The sequence below is a fragment of the Akebia trifoliata genome, chromosome 1, assembly GCF_017979445.1.
Source record: "Akebia trifoliata isolate Shusen 1 chromosome 1, ASM1797944v1, whole genome shotgun sequence".
Taxonomy (NCBI): Eukaryota; Viridiplantae; Streptophyta; class Magnoliopsida; order Ranunculales; family Lardizabalaceae; genus Akebia; species Akebia trifoliata.
Genome location: NC_141375.1, coordinates 509,277 through 528,845, shown reverse-complemented (window position 1 = coordinate 528,845; position 19,569 = coordinate 509,277). Strand labels below are relative to the sequence as shown.

At 34.0% G+C, this 19,569-nt stretch overlaps 1 protein-coding gene across 1 annotated transcript; it reads right to left on the bottom strand.

Annotated features, from left to right (window-relative positions):
* Positions 1-2,396: 2,396 nt before the first annotated feature.
* Positions 2,397-8,696, bottom strand: LOC147410234 (pectinesterase-like). Its single transcript, XM_086432995.1, has 2 exons — positions 7,591-8,696; positions 2,397-3,196 (listed from the first exon to the last, which is right to left on the bottom strand). The coding sequence occupies exons 1-2, from the start codon at positions 8,633-8,635 to the stop codon at positions 2,505-2,507; spliced, it is 1,737 nt and encodes a 578-aa protein (XP_086289121.1). The 5' UTR covers positions 8,636-8,696; the 3' UTR covers positions 2,397-2,504.
* Between the last annotated feature and the right edge of the window lie 10,873 nt (positions 8,697-19,569).

The following is a 19,569-nucleotide window of genomic DNA, read 5'->3' as shown; positions in this document are numbered from 1 at the left end:
AGATAATGTTGTCACACATTTGGGCCCACTAAAGAGTCAAAAATCTCGCATCTCAATTCTCAACATTCCAATAAGTGTGTGATTAGTGATTGTTAGTTATGAGCTCCAGGACATTCTCTATGGGATTAAGTTAGCAATCTCTAAAGGATGCTCTAAGATTTAGATCCAATCTAATTCCTTGCTCGCTATCCAAGTCTTGAAGGGTAGGTGGAGCCCCCCGTGGAGTGTTCTTCATGTGGTCCTTGCTATAAGGAACTTGCTTGACAGATTCAACAAAGTGTCCTTCTCCCACGTCTTTAGAGAGGCCAACAAGGCTGCCGACATGGTTGCTTCCTATCAGAATAGTATAGATTGTATTGAATTAGACTGTGAGTCTTTCTTTAGCGACCTTGTCTCTGTTATTTATCAGGATGCTTGTGGTGTCCCGGTTCTTTGGTTGTAGTTGACCTGGGTTTGCCTTGACCCTGTTGACCTTTAAAAAAAAAAGGTTAGCTATGAAGTTGGAGTATTTATTTAATGGGCTCAAGCCCATAGTTGTCAAATCCAAAAGAAGTTCATGGATCAAATCCAAAAGAAGTTCATGAGTCGAATATCAACCAATCCGTGGTATAATGCAATCTGGGTTCGTGGAATTCGATGAATCATGAATAGATTTATGAGCCCAATAGTTGCAATTTGCTGATTTTTTTCATTGGATTTGACAATTTCAATATAATAATTTCTTCTTGTACTTGTTCTCCTTTGGTTCTCATAGTGAAGAAGATTGGATCAAGTCCACGGGAAGTAAACTTCAAAGCCAAACCATGTAAATCTTTATATTCTTTTGTATGTTCTTTTAGTAGATATCGCACATCATATTGAATAACACGACGTGAAAACTAAAAATTTTGACAAAAAAATTCGACGGATCAAAGCCTACAAATTTTAGAAATCGAATTTCAACAGCCCATGGCCATTGAAATATTTTATGTTCCCCAATTTGGCAGCTTACAGCCATCAAATTTCTCCCCATCCTCCATTAATTTGAAAGTTTTCAATCTGTTGAAAAAAAAATTGACAATTAAAAATTCAACGGCTTTGGGCCGTCAAATATAGGTTTTTTTCACGTTGTGTAAGTATCTCCAAATCACAATACAAATTATATGAAGAAAAAAAAATGAAGGCTACGAGGCTCCCAATTCCTACAATCCCGATGAGATTGTGGGCTGGATAACCAAGAACGGCCCAAAAAAAGAAGGGTAAGAAACTTGATCTTTATAGCCCACAAAGATCAGGTTAGACAGATAAATTTCAACCCATTAATTCCGGGTTGGGCCAGGACCTAAAATGTCCAACCTACACTTGCCCTATCGCATATTTTATATGTATATAGATTATGTAAAGATTGGTGTTTAATTTTCTAGGAGAGATAACTAAAACATATTCTAATTATGAAAAAGTCATGTCTCATCTGGGCTCGTAAGGATCAGATTTGGGCATAACCAATTTAGATCCGATAGGAATATCGGGTTGGTGTAAGTACAGGTCATCTCCTTAGGGTTGGATTTTGGCTCAAAAAGCCCAAGCCCACCATTGTCAGACCTATGTACAAAGGCTAATTATTAAACCTTAATAACTGATTTCGTATTGAGTTTTTGATTCTCATGTTCTAGAAAGCCCATGCTCTAGTTTCTAGTTAGCTTATCCAAAAGACATCTATTACTGTACATTTAGAATTTATGAGCTTTAATGAGGTTATGGATTGCTATTTTTGTATCAGTTTATTCCTTTGTTGATTAAGAATTATTTGTAATTTATGTAAGTCATCCTTAGAATCTATACTATTGTTTTTACATGAAGAAATCTGAATTATATTGAAAATTCTTGGATTTCTTCATGGTATTAGAGCGGGTCTTTCTCTCCTCCACGTCACTCAGTTCATATCTCCATGTGCTTTGGCCCAGTCCGGCCTACACGTGCGAGACGTGTTGAGTTTAGTCCCACATTAGGCACTCATTGCCAATTGGTTTTTAGGTAGACCCCCAAATTTATCATTACATGTATGTTTTTTATTATCATTCTACATGAACATAACCTTACAAAGAGGTGTCAATGGAATGGGCGACACTTTCTTTAGTTTGAAGTTGGAATAACCTTTTTCTTTAAGAAAAATAAAAGGTACAAAGTCGGAAAATTCATTTTGGTATAAAAATATGTTTTAAACCTGATTGGCATGGTAAATTTCTCTAAAATACATTATTTGGAAGAATTGAAACCTATGGCCATAAAAAGGGAGGAACAAACAACTGAAAATCTTCACCAATTGTATATCCAAATGATTTTATGGGGATGATCGAGTCAAAGATCTTCACCAATTGTAAACCCAGATAGTTAGTTTAATAAGTAAAACAACTCCAAATCCTAACTTTAAAAACAAATTGATCAAAGAACCAGACATTCAAAACATACAACAAGAGACTACTACCAGTACTCCTACTACTGCAACAAATTACTAATAAAATTGATCACAGGCCAAGAGAGAAGGGAAACCCCGTCGATCCTAACCAACTACTAGCTTCAATGAACCTTCCAGCCGTAAACGATTGAACCTCAGTTGCATTTGTAATAATCTTGAATCCCCTCCACTTGACTCTCCCCGAAGTTTCTGCACCAGCCCCAGTGTTCAGATACTCTCGATAAAACAATGTGTTTAGTGCAAAATCACCCGTCCACTCATGCCACCCCGCAGGATTAACCACATTGCTTATTGCGGTTTGCATCACAATTGTCCTCGAATACTCTTTCCACGGTCTCCCAAGATACGTGGGGAAACTACTTTGAACCGGTTGTAAATCAGATGTTGCATCAATCCTACAATTCTGAATTACAATGCCCGTGTTTTGGTTTGGGTCATCTCGACCCTGCGCAGTGATCATGTTCTTTTGTCCTGAATTCGGGCGGCGAGCATGTATGTCACAATCTTGGAATATGACAGCGGCGTTTCCAAAGATGAAGTCGACGGTGCCAGAGATGAGACAATTTGTGTAGAATTGACGAAGGGAGTGTACGTAGAGAGTGTCTTGGTACGCTAACATGTCACAACGATAAAATGCAGCTAGGTCGGCTTTTACTCGGAGTGCAACGGCTTGATGCTTTGAGGGCCCGGCTGTGTTTTGAAAGGTTATGTCCCGAGCTAAGAATCCTTTCCCTGCCACAGCTGCATTAGAGAGGACATATGGTTAGGTATGGACAACCTCATTGGTAGTGATGTATTAATTGATGAATCAAAACTTCTACGTATGTTACCATAGTTTTAAGATTCATGATAATCTTGACTCCCCCACATGGCATACTCAATCGACCCCCTAACGTGGGGGATGCCAGAACCCTAGAATTTTCTTTCATCGGGATTCTCAACTGCACAGATTTACGGAGATGTGCAGTTGTGTATCCCGAGGCTTAAAGTCTATTGTTCTGGCACACCCCACGTCCAAGTACTTTCAGGTTTGAAATCTCCGTGTACCTGTACATATCCTGATTAATGGGGACTGTCCTGGCCTGCTTGAAAGGGAAAGGGTTAGGGCCTTAATCTTAAATCCGCATGGGTAGGGCTGGACTCAAAATACTTCAACCTGTTAGCTCGAGATAGGCCTAACAATATCTAACCTGGCCTGGCCTAATCCACCTAGTATAATTTATGTGTGCATCATGTATAGGTTGATGTATGATTTGTACAAAAGACAAACTAAAACATATTACCAATGATAAGTTCAATTTTATCTCTAATCATTTTTCAATCAGGAGATGAATCCCTATTTTTATGAAAACAATATCAAACAATTTCGAGTGATTTAAAAAATCATTTAATTTTTTTATAGAATCTGATAATCGATTCAAACCCAACCCAAATACACGTGGACCAATAGAAGTGAGGTTTCTGCAAGAACTCTGAATCATTCTCTTGAAGCTCATCCTCTGTTTCGTCTCTTTCATGGACGAGATCCAGTTGTTTCTTACGAATCAACTCGCCTCGAAGGACATGAACCATTTAACTCGTTTACAGCCATTTATTCATATATATAATTTTTTTTTTTTTTAATGTAAAATAAGGTATGCAAGAAGATGTTTAATCATAAAATAATATTTTATTTCGATAATAAATATTTAAATTCTAAAAAATTACTTATTTTAATTATAATATGTAAAATCATAGTTGACTTGGCTGATGAGTTTTATTGACACATCCGACCTTTTCAAAATATCGAGTCATTTCATTTATCTCATAAGATGGCTTGAAGTCTGAGACGCCATGTAATTCCATCTTATTGGGAACAATACTTGAGGAGAGTCACCTCGGTCTCGGACGAGATTTGAAAACATGCAATCAAGCCCAAGCACCCCAAACCGCACATTGAGAGCTCCATTATGGATTGTAATTACGTGTTCAATTTTGCGATTTTGATTCTATTAAAGAATTAAATTAAAATAAAGGTGAGAAAATACTTATCCAACCTTCAAATGCATAAGATTGAAGGGATATTTCTGAAGATTTAATTTCCTAAAGAAATGGATCTTGGGGACATAAACATACACTAATCTAAGAATTTATCATCCTACCCAACTAAATATCAGGGCGTGCTATTAACACCCACTTTTCTATTAGTTCAACCCATTTTCCTATAAATCGTGAAATTATTCGTCACACCCACTTAAAAAAAATTATTTTTTGTTTGGTAGGAGAATTTTGTTCGATAGGAAATTTCTTAGAATTTACATTGCAACTTGTTGAGATCCTACCAAATTCATCTGAAAGGGCTCATTAGGAACTTATCAAATGAAGTTTCATTTGATTTTTTTTTTTTTTTTTCACTTTCGAAATTTCTAATAATTATTACATTAGGAGTTAAGTTTTTCACAATCGTTACTAACTTATTTTGCAAACTCTAAGGGTATTGTTTCTTTTATCATGAATCTACTTGAAATTTATGGAAAAAAAAAAAAAAAGAATGAAAAAGAGGGAGATGCTAATGAGAGAAGGAGGAGCCCAAATCAAATTTGGAAAGGGACGGTGGGGGTGAAAGCAATAAAGTGGGTGGCAATAGCACGCCCCTCAATATCATGTTACGTTATTCGAGGTAAGAGGAATCCTAAAAAGAAAGGTTTGCCCCATCCATGAGCAAATTTGTATTACACTTTCACATGAGAAACATCTACCAAGATAAGATTGGACAATGCGTGCAGGTGTGGACCCACTCAATTTCAGATATGATGGACAATGTGTGCAGGTGTGGACCCACTCAATTTCAAATAAGACGAGCGTACACCCTACTTAGTTGCCTAGCACTCACGATGGGGAAGAAAAAAAAAAAAAACCAGTCATGTTCAGCTGTGATACACCATCTCCATTGTCAAGTTGAGGGAAAAAAACAAAAACCAAAACCGTAACACACCAAATTATACTTATAACACACTAATCTTTTGAAAATTCATGAATGGTCCAGGGTGGCCCCCCCCACCCCCACCCCCACCAAATTATACTTATAACACACTAATCTTTTGGAAATTGACGGATGGTTAGGGGCGGATTCAGAGTAGAGGTTGCACTTGCCCCCACCCCCACAAGAATTTTCAAAATCTATATATTAATGAGCCATTAATATATTTTAACGATAGATAAAAAATGGGCCACCATTGCCTCCATGATTTTTTTTTCTCAATCTTAGTTGCCCTCACAATTATTTATTTTCACTCTTAATTGTCCCCACAAAAAAATTTATATTCTTGATTGTCTTCACATAGGCAAAATCTTAGCTTCGCCCCTGCTGATGGTTTATGATTTAAAATTAATTTTAATGCCTTGTCTCTTCCTTGAACAAGACCGAATTGTTTCGAACGAGTTTTGTAATTCGTTTGGATTGTCTCTTTCAACAATGAGATAAAGAAACCATGATTTTAAATCTCGTCCAATACGTTTGATTTGTCTATCCATCTCGATGGTGGACAATACTAAAATGTAATAACGAATCATCTCTATCTTGGATAAGATTTAAAATACTAGGAAGGTTATATTACATATAGATCATATGTTTTAGATAAAATTTGGTGCACTAATGCTAAGGATGACATTAAATATGCTATGATTCTCACATTTTTGATGTGAAAGTACACGCATAATCGTAAATTTTTTACTCGTATCTCGAGGACATACATCTATGATTATGTATGTGCACACTACCCCCACATTAGAAATGTGAGAATTGCAATAAATCCCAATGTCACCCCCTACACGACTCAATTTGATGTTAATAGAACTGTCTAATTAAAGTACCTAAGTTTGTATTGTAATAGCATATCAATTTAATATCTATTATTATTATTATTATTATAATAAAGAGGTGTGTGAAAAATGAGTGATGAAATAAAACACAATCCCCACCATTAAAAACTAAATCCTTTCCTGCTCGGGATAAAGTTGGCAACATGTACATGCCCTGTGTAAATTATTGTTCTTTGGACCATTGATTGGCCTTTCTCTTTGGATCACTGATTGTCCTTTCTCTCAGTGCTTCAGAAGTCAGAAAGGATCTGATATCTTCTAAATATCTTTTTTTGGGGGGAAGAATAATGATTTTCTAATTAGAATGCCTTCACTCAGTTTACAATTGCGTATCTCGAGGAAAAATCTCTATGATTTCATATTCATATTACGTCAGTCGAGTATTTGACTGAGTAAAAACTTTCTACTTAGGAAATCAGTGCTCATCTTTGAAATAGACTCATCAACAAACGCACAAATGACAAAACTCCAACCAAACGATTTAAAATTTTAAAAAGAAAAAAAAAAAAAAAATCTCTAAAGTTGGCTTCCATTTTTGTTTTTAAGGTATCGTTCAGGAGCGGAGTCAAGATTTTGCCCTTGTGGGGATGGGGGGATCAAGCATAGAAAAATTTTTGTAAGGACAACTAAGAGTAAAAAAAAAAAAGAAATTTGTGGGCAACTAAGAGTGTAAATGTTTTTTTGGAAAGGGTAATGGAGGCAGATTTTTTTTATTTGCCACTAAATCTACAATCCCACTGTAAATCCGCCCCCATATCACTTAAGCTTTTTCAAACATAAATTTTCTCTATGTCACTACATATAAATTTTTTGATCAAATTAAATTATCAAATAATTGAAAATAGTTATCTAGAAAATTTTTATCATTTGTATAAAAAAAATTATAGTAAATTTATTTTATACATTTTTAAAATTACTTAATCAATATTTAAAAGAAGTTATTTTTCAAAATCCTATTTAATTAAATTATTTGACCAAAAGTTTTTTATTTTTCTACATTTTATAGAGTTGTGATAATATGAAGACCCCCCAACACACACACCAATCATAGAATCGTAGATCATTTTCTTCCAGATATGCAAGAAAAAGATTTAAGATTGTACGTATCCAGAGACAAATAATCTATGGGCATGTGATAGGGTCGTTTATAAAAGTTATAGAGATCATGTTGGACTCTTTTCAAAACCGTACTAAATCTACTTTATAACCCACCAATATTAGTTAGATAAAAAAAAAAAAAAAAAAAGAAATAAAAGGGAAGTAAGAATACTCACCAACTGTAGCAGAGTGGAAGGTAGTGCTCCCATCCTTGACATTTCTACTCCCAGTGATGATGGTGTTCTTCCTCCCATCTCCCATAAACATTATATTAATCTTCTTCTTCCCTACCTCCACATTTTCTCTATAAACACCCGCTTTGATCCTTATTACATATCTCCTACTACTCTTCTCCGGTGCCGCCACCACTGCTTCCCCCACCGTCGTATAATTACCACTCCCATCGGCTGCTACCGTCACATCAGACCCCACCGATGGAGCTTGTAACAACCGTCGATCTCCAACTGATAACCATGATGGGAATGACAACCCATGATCATGATCATCCTCCATAAGTCTCCTCTCCTCCTTGTAACTCTCATTAACCATATCAGTATCTGTCATGTTTTTTATCATAGCCAATGCGTTACTACACATATGGTACACGTGCAACTGACTCGCTAACAATACTTTACGTACTTTCTTATCGGCGCCATCTACCGAGAATCCATCAATGCAAGTGTCTTGGTTCGTCATTGCAGCACTAAGTAATGTTTTGAGATCTTCCGCGTATTGTGTTATCGACTTCGATTTCTTGTTTGGGTACTCTTTTACTTCTTCTTCGGTATCGTGGAGTTCATCAAACGTTTCATCGATAACCTCGAGGCAGTCGTGGAGAGCAGTTGTTTGTCTCTCTGTAAGACCCTTGAGTGTTGTTAACTTCTCTATGGTGAAGTAATTGTGTTGTACTGCTGTGAGGGTGAGATTGAGTGACATAAGTATTACATCCTTTTTGGTCAATAAGTTATCGGTGGCGCCCGGGACGGTTGCAATGGCTGAGTAGCACAAGTCTGGGTATCTGGTGATACTACATGAGGATTTAAGTATGGTGTGTTCTGGGGAATTTTTGCGTGAGGAAACACCGGCAACGATGCCAATTATGGCCGCGACGACTAAGAAGGAGGCAAAGAAGATGAAGAAGAGTTTCTTCTTCTTCTTGGAAATGGAAATGTGGTTGCCAGGATCTGACATTCCGGACAAGAATTTCTTAATGTGGGTCATTTTTTTTTTGGTAGGGAGAAGGGGAAGCTAGGAGGGAGTGAGAACATGATGATGATATATTAGTGTGTATATAAAGAAATTATGGATGATATTGTATATGTTTTTCATTTTTAATTAATGGCATGGAATCCTATAGGCCCCATGTGAAATAATGTCTCTGTTCTGCTTTTATTAGTATGTAATTTTCTTGATTTATTTTTGGAAAAATTACTTAAAGGTCCCTGGTAGAGGGACTTTTTTTTTAAATAGTCCCGAACTTTTAGGACTTCTCTTAATTAATGGTTAATTTAGTAAAACTTTCTTTCTAATCGAATCCCATTCTTCACATTTCTCACAATTGAAACACCAAATGTGTCTTAACCATTCTAACTCATCATTTTCATAAAAAAAAAAAATTGGATTTTAGGCTTTTCAATCGAATTTAGGAGATTCTATTCTGACGTTAAGGATTTGAGAAAAAAGAATAAGTCATTTTTCAAGTATTTTAAAGATATATATAGAAAATTAGGATTTTTTCAAATTTTTTTTACTTTTGTTTTTGGATGAAAATCGATTAAAGATGATTCTTTTAATTTGAAATTATCATAAGTCGTTATGTCAAGTTTTTAGTCGAAAATCTCAAAAAACAACAACGAATGGGTTTTTACTATGTCGAACTCGACAATTTAAAAAAAAAAATCGAGTTGAACAATAAAAAATGTTGAGTTCAATAATAAAAATGTTGACCTTAATTGACAATAAATAAATAGTGATGAGCTCGATAATAACAATGGATCATTAAGGAAAAAAAAATTTACTAAATGAATAACCAAACTATCGCCCAGAATTCAAAGACTAATAAGAAAGAAACCCCTTCGCTAGGGACCTTTAAGTAATTTTTTCAATAGTATTCCACATTATCACAAGTTTCATTTCTCTCTCTCTCCCCCCACCGTAAAAACTATTTATTCAATAGAGAAATTTTATTGTGAAATCCTGGATGACCAATGGCACAAAACCTAACGAGGATACTTTTGTAAATTCAGGCTGCCCTTGATACACATAGCTCATGTGTGATTGTTTGATCTGTGATTTGTGAAAAGTGGGATTGACTTTCTCTGAACAATTTTTTTTTCTTCTATTTACTAATAGTAATAGTTTCAAATGAAAATGAATCCCAAGAACTACACTAATCATTCTATGAATTGAAATCAATATTTATATCTTGAAAAATTGTGTTTTTCCTTCATCTAGAGTGCAATGGATTATTATTAGTTTGTTGAGAGTGTCCATTAGGAGATTGGGTGATGTGTTTGTTGTTCTGTTTTTTCTCGTTTTAATGGGAATGCAATCCTATATGCCCATGTGAAGTAATTATATCTACTCTGCTTTAATTTCTGCTTTTAGTTTTATATTTTACTAATAACTTTTAGCCTTTTTTACTAATCAATCAGAACTAAAATTACTTATTAGAGGGTTGCTATTGCCACACCAAATTTTACTAACACCATACCAACTGTGTGCAATTTTTTTTAGATGATTGATATAACAATTGGTGTGAAATTAATAAAAGTTGGTATGACAATAATAACTCTCTTTTATTATCATTTCAGGAGACGACAACATCTAAAAATTGGACAAATTTTCTCACTAACTTGAGCATTTTACGAAGAATGGTGATAATATGACTCCCCCATGTGACACACTCAATCGACTCCTTTGACGTGGGGTGTGTCAGAATCATAAACTTTATGCCTTGGGATACAAAACAGCACATCCCCATAAATCTGTGCAGTTGTGTACCCCGATGAAAGGAAATCTATGATTCTGACACACCTCATGTCAAAGAAGTCGATTGAGTATGTCACATGGGGTTGTATGAATCAATAAAGCACCTAATGACTTTAGTAAATATCCCCAAATTAAAGCTCTAGAAATTCTCTTCTAGGTTCAGCTAACAACTCAACAATTGCATTAAATTATTGAGCTCCTTAGTCAATTATCTAATTATTATTTTAAATTCCTAAGAAAATTTGCATTTTTCTTTCCAGACATATATGGTACTTAACTTTCTTTCTTTTCGTTTTTTTTCAAATGTTAACAAAGTTGTGAGCTGTACAACGGTGAAAGTTGCTTTTTATATTGGTTCCTGTTGTCTCGTCTTTCATGTGTAGTCTCTCTCAGTGAATAAAGATGGGAAAGTGAGGTGAAAGAAGGACCCCACCCCACCCTTCAATTATCAAGTAAAAGAAACACATATTATTGCCTAAATTGAAAAAAAGAACTCAAATTGTTTAATAAACTATATTTAGTGTTGATTCATGTCTTTTAATGTTAAAAACAAGATACCGCTCATCAAAATTTTGAGCAAACAAAAAGGAAACCTTATATGTTAACAAAGATGGGAACAAAATTCGAACCGATGAAAAAATTCACAAAAAACAGTGGTGATCAAGAAATCCAAAAATCAAAAAAGTTATAACGATGTGGTGTTGACGATAAGAAAGGGAAAAGTTTCCAAAACATCATGAGTTAGTCTATGTATCGTGTTTTCCGCCTCGAATTTGGATGATATTATTAAGAAATTTGACTTAAACATTGAAATCTTTTTACTAAACACCACACTGGTAATTTAGAACAAAGAATCCATAACTCATGAGGGCTTGGTGTTGCAATGTATCTTGAGGTGTGGGAAAGGTAGTATACCCTGGCTAAAGTGATTTGGTTTTTGTAAGTCTATTTATAAAAGAATAATGATGAATGTATGCAATTTTTTAGTACGTGGATAGGTACACAGCTGATGTGACAAGGGTATAGTACCGCACATCTTTTTCCTATGTATCCCGAAGAAAAACATCTATGATTCTATGCCCTTGACACATCAACCATGTATCTATCCTTATACCAAAACTGCGTGCAATCATCACGACTCTTTATAAAATCCCATTTGTCAAAAGTGGTCAGTAAATAAGTTTTAGATTGATGCAGAAGAAGATGTCTAGTTAGTAAACTATCACAAAATAGATATAATTAGTTTATGTTTTCAACCCCATAAAACATTTGCAAGAAGTGAAAAATATTTGGTCAAACATTATCAATTTTTATTGGATGGGAACAAATTATTTAACACGTTTTTATTGTTACACAAATTATACAAGGTTGGCTTTTAAACCGTATTATATTTTAACTTAACAGTCTAGAAATTAAAGGGAATTTTTTTCCTCTTCATATGAGTTCTTTTTGCGGCCGGGCATTATGATTTTATTTTATAAAATCTCTGAAAACTACCCCACAAAGATAAGTATTTTGCAAATAACTCAAAAGCAAAAGAATTTTTCTAAGAACGTCTCATCATTTGTTTGTATTTCAAATACTTATAAGTGAACCTGTCCTTGAAAATTTGGAGTGATACCTGCCAAAGAGATCTTTAATGTAGAACTAAGATTACTTATAGGTCCAATACACCTTCCACTTTAGTTATGGGACATGTCCCCTGTTGTATCCATAACATCTTTTCCCATTATTTTCGACATCAATTGTGAACTTCAATCAATTATAAAACTCTATTTAACATGATTCTTTAGATCTCATGATGTCTCTCTTGAATAGATTATGATGTTTTAGAATAAATCATCCCAAACTCCCAACTGGGATAATCAGTTGTGATGAACTCAAATTCCTAGGAATCAAATCTAACAAACCCTTATCTCCCCGAAATAGCTCATACATCATCTAAGGAATATATAACAAGACATTTAATTAATTGAAACTTTTTTTTTTCTTATGTATTTTGAAATTTTTTCTCAATCTTCAAGTATTTTCTTTAAACAAATGCAATTATGTAGTAAATCAGAATTTAAATAAATATTTTGAAGTAGCTTTAGGGACCACACCTCAACAGCTGTTTCTTATAGACTACGGGCCCAACAACCACGTCCTTTTAGAATTGAGAAAGAAAAAAAAGGTCTTGTGGACCATACCACTGACTCTTGCTTCACATGTGCCTCCGTGGGCCCTAACCGACAACTCTATTTTAACTTTGAATTTATACATATAGATATTCACACTAGGTTAAAAAGACCCATTTTTCCTTGACTTTCCCCCACAATTCTACTGGAATCCTCAGCCCTCCCAATCGACCATCCATAAGCCAATATTTACTCATTCATATTGATGTCCTTGCCAAGTAATGGGGGGTCAATGGGAATTTAAAAGCATACAGTCGTGTACTATTGTAATAAATATTTGAAGCTTCCTCATAATATTTAAACTCATCAAATGGATAGCTTCTAATTAACTCCTTGGTCATCAAGACAAAATGAATTACATGAACTTACGTCATGGACATGTGCTCTCTAATTAGGTGTCTTATCTTAGGAGCCATGTCGAGGTCACACTCTCACGAGCAAAATTTATTTAGAATCCCTCACAAGTGGCATCCATGTGAAAAAGAAGTATTGGGCCCACTATGTGAAAAAGGAGTGAATTTGCCGCAATCCTTTCAAACACTACGCTAAAAAATAGAGGGTAAATTCAACAGACGTTGACTTCGAATTTCTCTCTTTTTTCATGTAGTAAGGCATACGAATCTAAAAAAAGGAGTAGAGGAATATTTAAAAAAAAAAAAAAGATAGAAAAGAAAAAAAATTTAGAGAAATATTTTTGAAAATGTGGTAGAAGAGAGAAGGCAATAAAGTTAAAAGAGTCTTGTAGAGATCGATTTGGTGATAAACCGATGTTGATCACAATCATATCATTAAATTAACAAAATAATAGAAAAAGACATGGAAAAATAAAAAATACAAGGATTTTTTACAAGATTCAACAAATATGCCTACGTTCATGGGTTCGGAGAGTCGTTCCACTATAATTAAAATATGTTACATGACCTCTCCTCCTTAATCTCCCTCTTCCTCCTCTCCTTCTCCTCCTTTTACATTGATCTTAAGGCCTTTAAATATAAAAATCCTAAAAAAAATCTTAATCCTAATTAAATTATAATTGACCATTTTAACCCTTATCCAAATTAATAATTATCTAAAAGGAGAAAAATCATCTTAAATTGGAATTCTTTCCATAATTAGATAGAATCATCACCAAATGATGTCATGTGTCACCTCAAGATGTGTGTTGATACTACGAATGAGCAATTCGGATGGAAAATGATTTTATCCCTTCACAAGTATATTGGAAAGGAGGTGAAGAAGAGACAATAAAATTAAAAATTAAGGGTAATCGAGATTGAAAAAGAAGATGAAAGATAATAAAGTTGAAGGAGTATTTTTGAAAAAATGGTAGAAGAAGAAAGTCAATAAAGTTGAAAGAGTATTATTGAAAATGAAGTGAAGAAGAGACAATGAAATTAAAAGTTAAGGGTGATTGATATTGAAATTAAAGTTAACGAGTAGAAGAGGAAAGGTAGATGCAAAAGAGGGAAAGCAATAAAGTTAGAGAGATATTACTGAATAAGGTATAGTAGAGAAAATACAATATAGTTGGAGGAGTATTCTTCAAAAAAGGGGTAGGAAAGAGAAGACAATAAAGCCAAAAATGTATTATTGGAAAGGAAGTGTAGAGAAGACAATTAAATTAAAAAATTTCATCAAGATTTGAAAAACTCTTTGACCCCCAAATTTGGAGTATCCTACTTTCACGTGATTCATAAGATTCAACAAATAATCGATATTTCATGATCACATGTGTAGTACTGCTTGTAGTAGCTCATATGATCAATTAATTTATTCTACCCAATTCTAGCAATGGTGTCTCATATTATTTAACAATGAAGTCCCATCAATGGAGAAAAAAAAGTTGTCTCATTTTTTGTTAAATAATCATATTGTTGGGTTAGTCCAAGAGATCCAATATTAGATCAATTCAAGTAACCGTCCTGTCCAACAGAAAAATGACGATCGTCTTATAGAGCGGAACAAGTCATCACACCTTGAATAAAGAAGAAGAATGCTTAAGGAACTAAAAGAGAAGCCAAGCCCTAGTCGAGCCAGCTCCAACCGTCCCATTATCTTTTTTTTATCGATAAGCTGAGCCTATAAAGGGCTGCATCCTGATTTATTAAAGGAGGCTAATGCCAAAAGAAACAAGATGTTTAATTCTCCCAGAGGACATTAAACAAATCAGCGGGAATATTAGAAGAAATCAAGAAATTGAAATTCTCACTATTTGCAGCTCCCTTTTGGGCGAGCCAATCGATAACTCTATTAAATTCACTCCAAGCAAATTTCATTTCAATTGAATCAAAACTCAGCATAGTTCTTCAAATACTCGAACAAGATTCGTCAACTTCCAAGACAAATTCCACTTATCCAAAATACTTTGAATAGCAACCAAAGAATCTGAATTAACAATGATTTTCAAAAAACCATTTGATATAAGGATATTCAATCCCTTAAGAATAGCTTTCATCTCGATTGTCATGATGTTCGAATGGTTAAAGCAACCCAAACCAGCTACAATGATTTCGCCATTATGGTTCCTAGCGATAAAACCATAACCAACACCCATTTCTGAAAGAGATCCATCAATATTCAACTTTATGAATCTCATAGGAGGAGGCATCAAACAAATAATATGAAGAACTCAAGATTTATAATACCTTTGCATTCCCACCTTTGAATAAGATTCAATTCAAAGTAAGTAGACAATCCGTCAAGAACATTAGACATAATTAAATGACAAAACTGCTAACCATTGAGCTAGTTCTTTTCAAAGATTCTTCGATTATGCTCACGTCAAATATGGTAGATTGTGGAACATAAAGTCGTACTCAGGATACTTGATAAACTAAGATGACTACCAATGAAGGTAACTTCATCCTTTGCATTCCCCACGTTATCATCTCCGCACATCACTGTTGTAATTGCAATTAAATAATAAATGGTCATTTTCCTCAATAGCATTTTGGCAAAGAACACAACGAGATACCAGCAATAACCCTTTATTCCTCAGATTTTTTACAGTTAACAAGCTTATATTTATTGCAATCCAAGCTATAAATGAATGGCGTGGAATTCTTAAATTATTTCAAATCACGTCATGCCAATTAGTTTCCAATTCAACTCTTCTAATTGAGTCCCACGCTGATTTAGACGTAGAATTACCATTCGCTGTACACATGTATGCAATCATGTCTTTCTCATTCGGACAAAAAGGATAATAAGCTTCTACTTAGTTAGCAATCTCCATCAATCTTAGATCATCCATGATAAGGCCTAGCCATCCATTATTCCCTGCAAAATTAGAAACCAAAATTAGGCCTTGCAATCTCCGTCAATCCAAGTTACTATTCATACGAAAAACGGGTCTTCTTTCAAATTAATCAATCAGTGATATGCCTTCTAGCCATGGATCCTTCCAAAAAGATGTAGATAAGACGTCACCAACAATAAATCGAATATGTTTGTTGGTAAAATCCCGCACTTTGAGAATACCTCTCCAAGCCCAAGAGGCATTAGTAGGAAGATTACATCTCCAAATATCGTCATGCTTGACATATCTATTTCTCACCCAAGAGCTCCAAAGATTATTTTTATTGGTTACTTTCTAAAATAATTTCATGAGCCTAATGGTATTCCAATCTTTAAGCCTTCTAATGCCAAGACCCCCTTCTTTAATAGAACGACACACTTTGAACCAACTAACAAAATGAAGAGACTTTCTAAAGGAAGGACCACTCTAAAGGAAATTATTCATGATAGATTCAATTTTAATCATAACTTCCTAGTATCTTTGAAAAACCTCTCTCTCATGTTAATTGCTGGAAATATTAGTCATAAAGTAGAGAATGATAAATGCAATTAATCAATTTAGTGATACAAAGACACAACAGATATATGATGATTTTAGAATTGAAAATGGATCTTTCATTTTATTGTTAAAGTTTTGTAGATGTGCATGAATAAGATGATGTGGAAGTTACCCTCTTGATATTCGATAAAATGATCATATAGGAGACATATAATATGTGTTAATTCTTCACTTTGTATTAGGTTTATCTGTTTTTGCTATTTTTTCTACTATCATAGATATAGATGTGGATTGCAATGAGAGTTTATCAACATAGAGAGCACGAAAAAGAACCCATTGAGATAGAATAATGCGGGGAGTTTAATTTTAGATGATCGAGATGAAACCTCTTTTTCTCATCCCTCTCTTATGTTTTCTACTGTTCATCTTCTTCCTTCCTTTCTTTTAATTCAGTATTCTTACACAAATCTTCTCTTAGGGTGATTATGAGTATATAATTATTGTGGAGAGATAAAAATTAATTTTCATCTTGATAATTCATTCGTGCCATCAACACATATCTTGAGGTAGACATGTGATAGGGTTTGGGTAGAATTCTATGTAATTAGAGAAGAATCCCAATTTGTGACGATTATTCCTTAATAGGTAATTATTATATTTCATAAGGGTAAAAATGACATTTCAAATTTAATTAGAATTAGGATTAGGGTTTTTCTATTTAAAAAGGGCTAAGGCCAATGTTAAAGGGAGAGAAAAAGAAATGAGAAAATTGTGGAGGAAAGGCCTTGTAACAAATTTAAAGTATAGTGGAACGACTCTTCTAGCCCATAGACATAGGTACGTTTGTCGAAGCATGTAAAAAATCTCATGTTCTTTTCTTTTTATGTTCTTTTATGAGTTTAATGATGGGATCGTGATTGAAGTCAATTTATTAAAAAATCGATATCTACAATTGAAGGCTCTGTGGAGGGATAAAAATTGATTTTCATTTATATCATTCATTTGCACCATCAACACATATCTCGAAGCAGACATATGAAAATATTTGAGTAAAATTCTGTGTAACTAGAGAAGAATCCTAATTTGGGAGGATTCTTCCTAATAGGTAATTATTTTATTTGATAAAAATAAAAAACACATTTCTAATTTAATTAGAATTAGGGTTGTGATTTTTCTATTTAAAGAGGGTTAAGGTAATTGTAAAAAGGATTGAGAAAATGAAGAGAAGAGGAAGGGGGAGACTGAGGAGGAGAGATCATATAACAAATTAAGAGTATGGTGAAATGGCTCTCTGAGCCCGTGGACGTAGGCACGTTTGTCGAATCACATGCTCTTATCTTTTTATATCTTTTTTTATTCTTTTATGAGTTTAATGATGAGATAGTGATCGAGGTCGGTTTATTACAAAATTGACCTCTACAATTGGCGCCATCCGTAGGAATGAACAAGAACACTGATGAAAACCACAATGATGAGATTGAATGAACCACGTGTAACTATGATTAACAATTAAGATTTGAATCGAAAGTTGGGGATTTCCTAAGTCAATCATTCACATGTATTGGGTTTAGATATGATTTGGTCAAGAGATTTCAATGGAAGAGAATTTTTTAATTTTTGTTGTATCAATATGCATTTCTTGGAGGTTCCAAAATTGAAATCAACGAACCAGAACTTATTCTTCGATTTTATGAATCGATAAGGTAAGGTTAGATAAAGGCGACAAGGTAAGGTTATGGTAATGTTGGTACAATGAACCGAACCTTACTATTCGATTCAACGAATCGACAAAGTAAGGTTAAGATAAGGTCGATTCAATAAACCAAACCTTTTGTACCAGTTCGATGGGTTCTTCTATTATCTATCAAAGTCTTGGATCATTTTAAGATTTAAATCCAATTGTGGATTTCGATCGATTATTCTATTATTTATCTAAGTTTTTTTATTATTTTGGGATCTTAGCCCAATTTAGGACTTCGATCAATTATCTTATTATTTATCAAAGTCTTAGATCATTTTGAAATCCAAGCCTAATTTGGAATTTCAGTTGGTTTTTTATTATTTATCTAAGTCTTAGATCATTTTAAGATCCAAGCTTGATCAAAAATTTCGATATGTTCTCCTATGATTTATTGAAGTTTTGGATCGTTTTGGGATCAAGCATCATTTATGATTTCAATTGGCTATTTTAGTATTTATCCAAGTGTTGGATCGTTCTAGTATTCAAGCCCACTATTAAATTTTGGTTGATTATTCTATTTTTATCTAAGTCTTGAATCATTCTAGGATCCAAGTTTGATTTGGGATTTCGATCGATTCTTATATTATTTATCCAAGTCTTGGATCATTCTGGGATCCAAGCCTGATTTGGGATTTCAGTCGATTCTTCTATCATTTATCAAAGTCTTGGTTCATATAAGAAATCAAGCCCGACTTGCATAATAGGCGATTATATTATTGAGGCATCGACTTATTATAAGAGCTCGACTAAGTAGAAGATCATAATTGCACTAAACAAAAATAATATAAGTCCCAAAGCTCAATAACCATACTAGTTCAAAAATTAGAGATGATGTTCATTCTAGAAGGATTGTCAAAAGTTATAAAGTTCTTGAAAACAAATTTCAATACATCAATCTCCACCTTCGAGAGGGGACTCTGTAAGAGGATAAAAATTGATTTTCATCTAAATCATTCATTTGCACCATCAACACATCTCGAGACATATACACGACAATGTTTGAATATAATTCTATATAATTAGAGAAGAATATCAATTTAAGATGATTCTTCCCCCAATAAGTAATTATTTTATTTGATAAGGGTAAAAATGACATTTCTGCTTTAATTAGATATAGGGTTAGAGTTTTTCTATTTAAAGAAGGCTAAGGCCATTGTAAAAGGGAGAGAAGAGGAAGGGGGAGACCATGGAAGAAAGGTTATGTAACAAATTCAGACCATAGTGAAGAGCTTGGAAACGTAGGCACGTTTGTTGAACCTCATAAAAAATTTCGTGTTTTTTTCTTTTTATATTATTTTGTGAGTTTAATGATGGATCATGATCAAGGTCGATTTATCATTAAATTGATCTCTACTAAAGGCGCAACTTGGTTCGGTTTGAGGTCAAATTGGAATCGAACCGACATAGATTGGTTCCACTAAATAAGAACCAGAACCGAATCAAATTCCAT

Coding starts and splice junctions, on each gene's coding strand:
- LOC147410234 (XM_086432995.1), bottom strand. CDS start 8,635: ATGACCCACATTAAGAAATTCTTGTCCGGAATGTCAGATCCTGGCAAC. Junction 3,197..7,590: donor CTTCCACTCTGCTACAGTTG/GTGAGTATTCTT, acceptor TCTCTAATGCAG/CTGTGGCAGGGAAAGGATTC.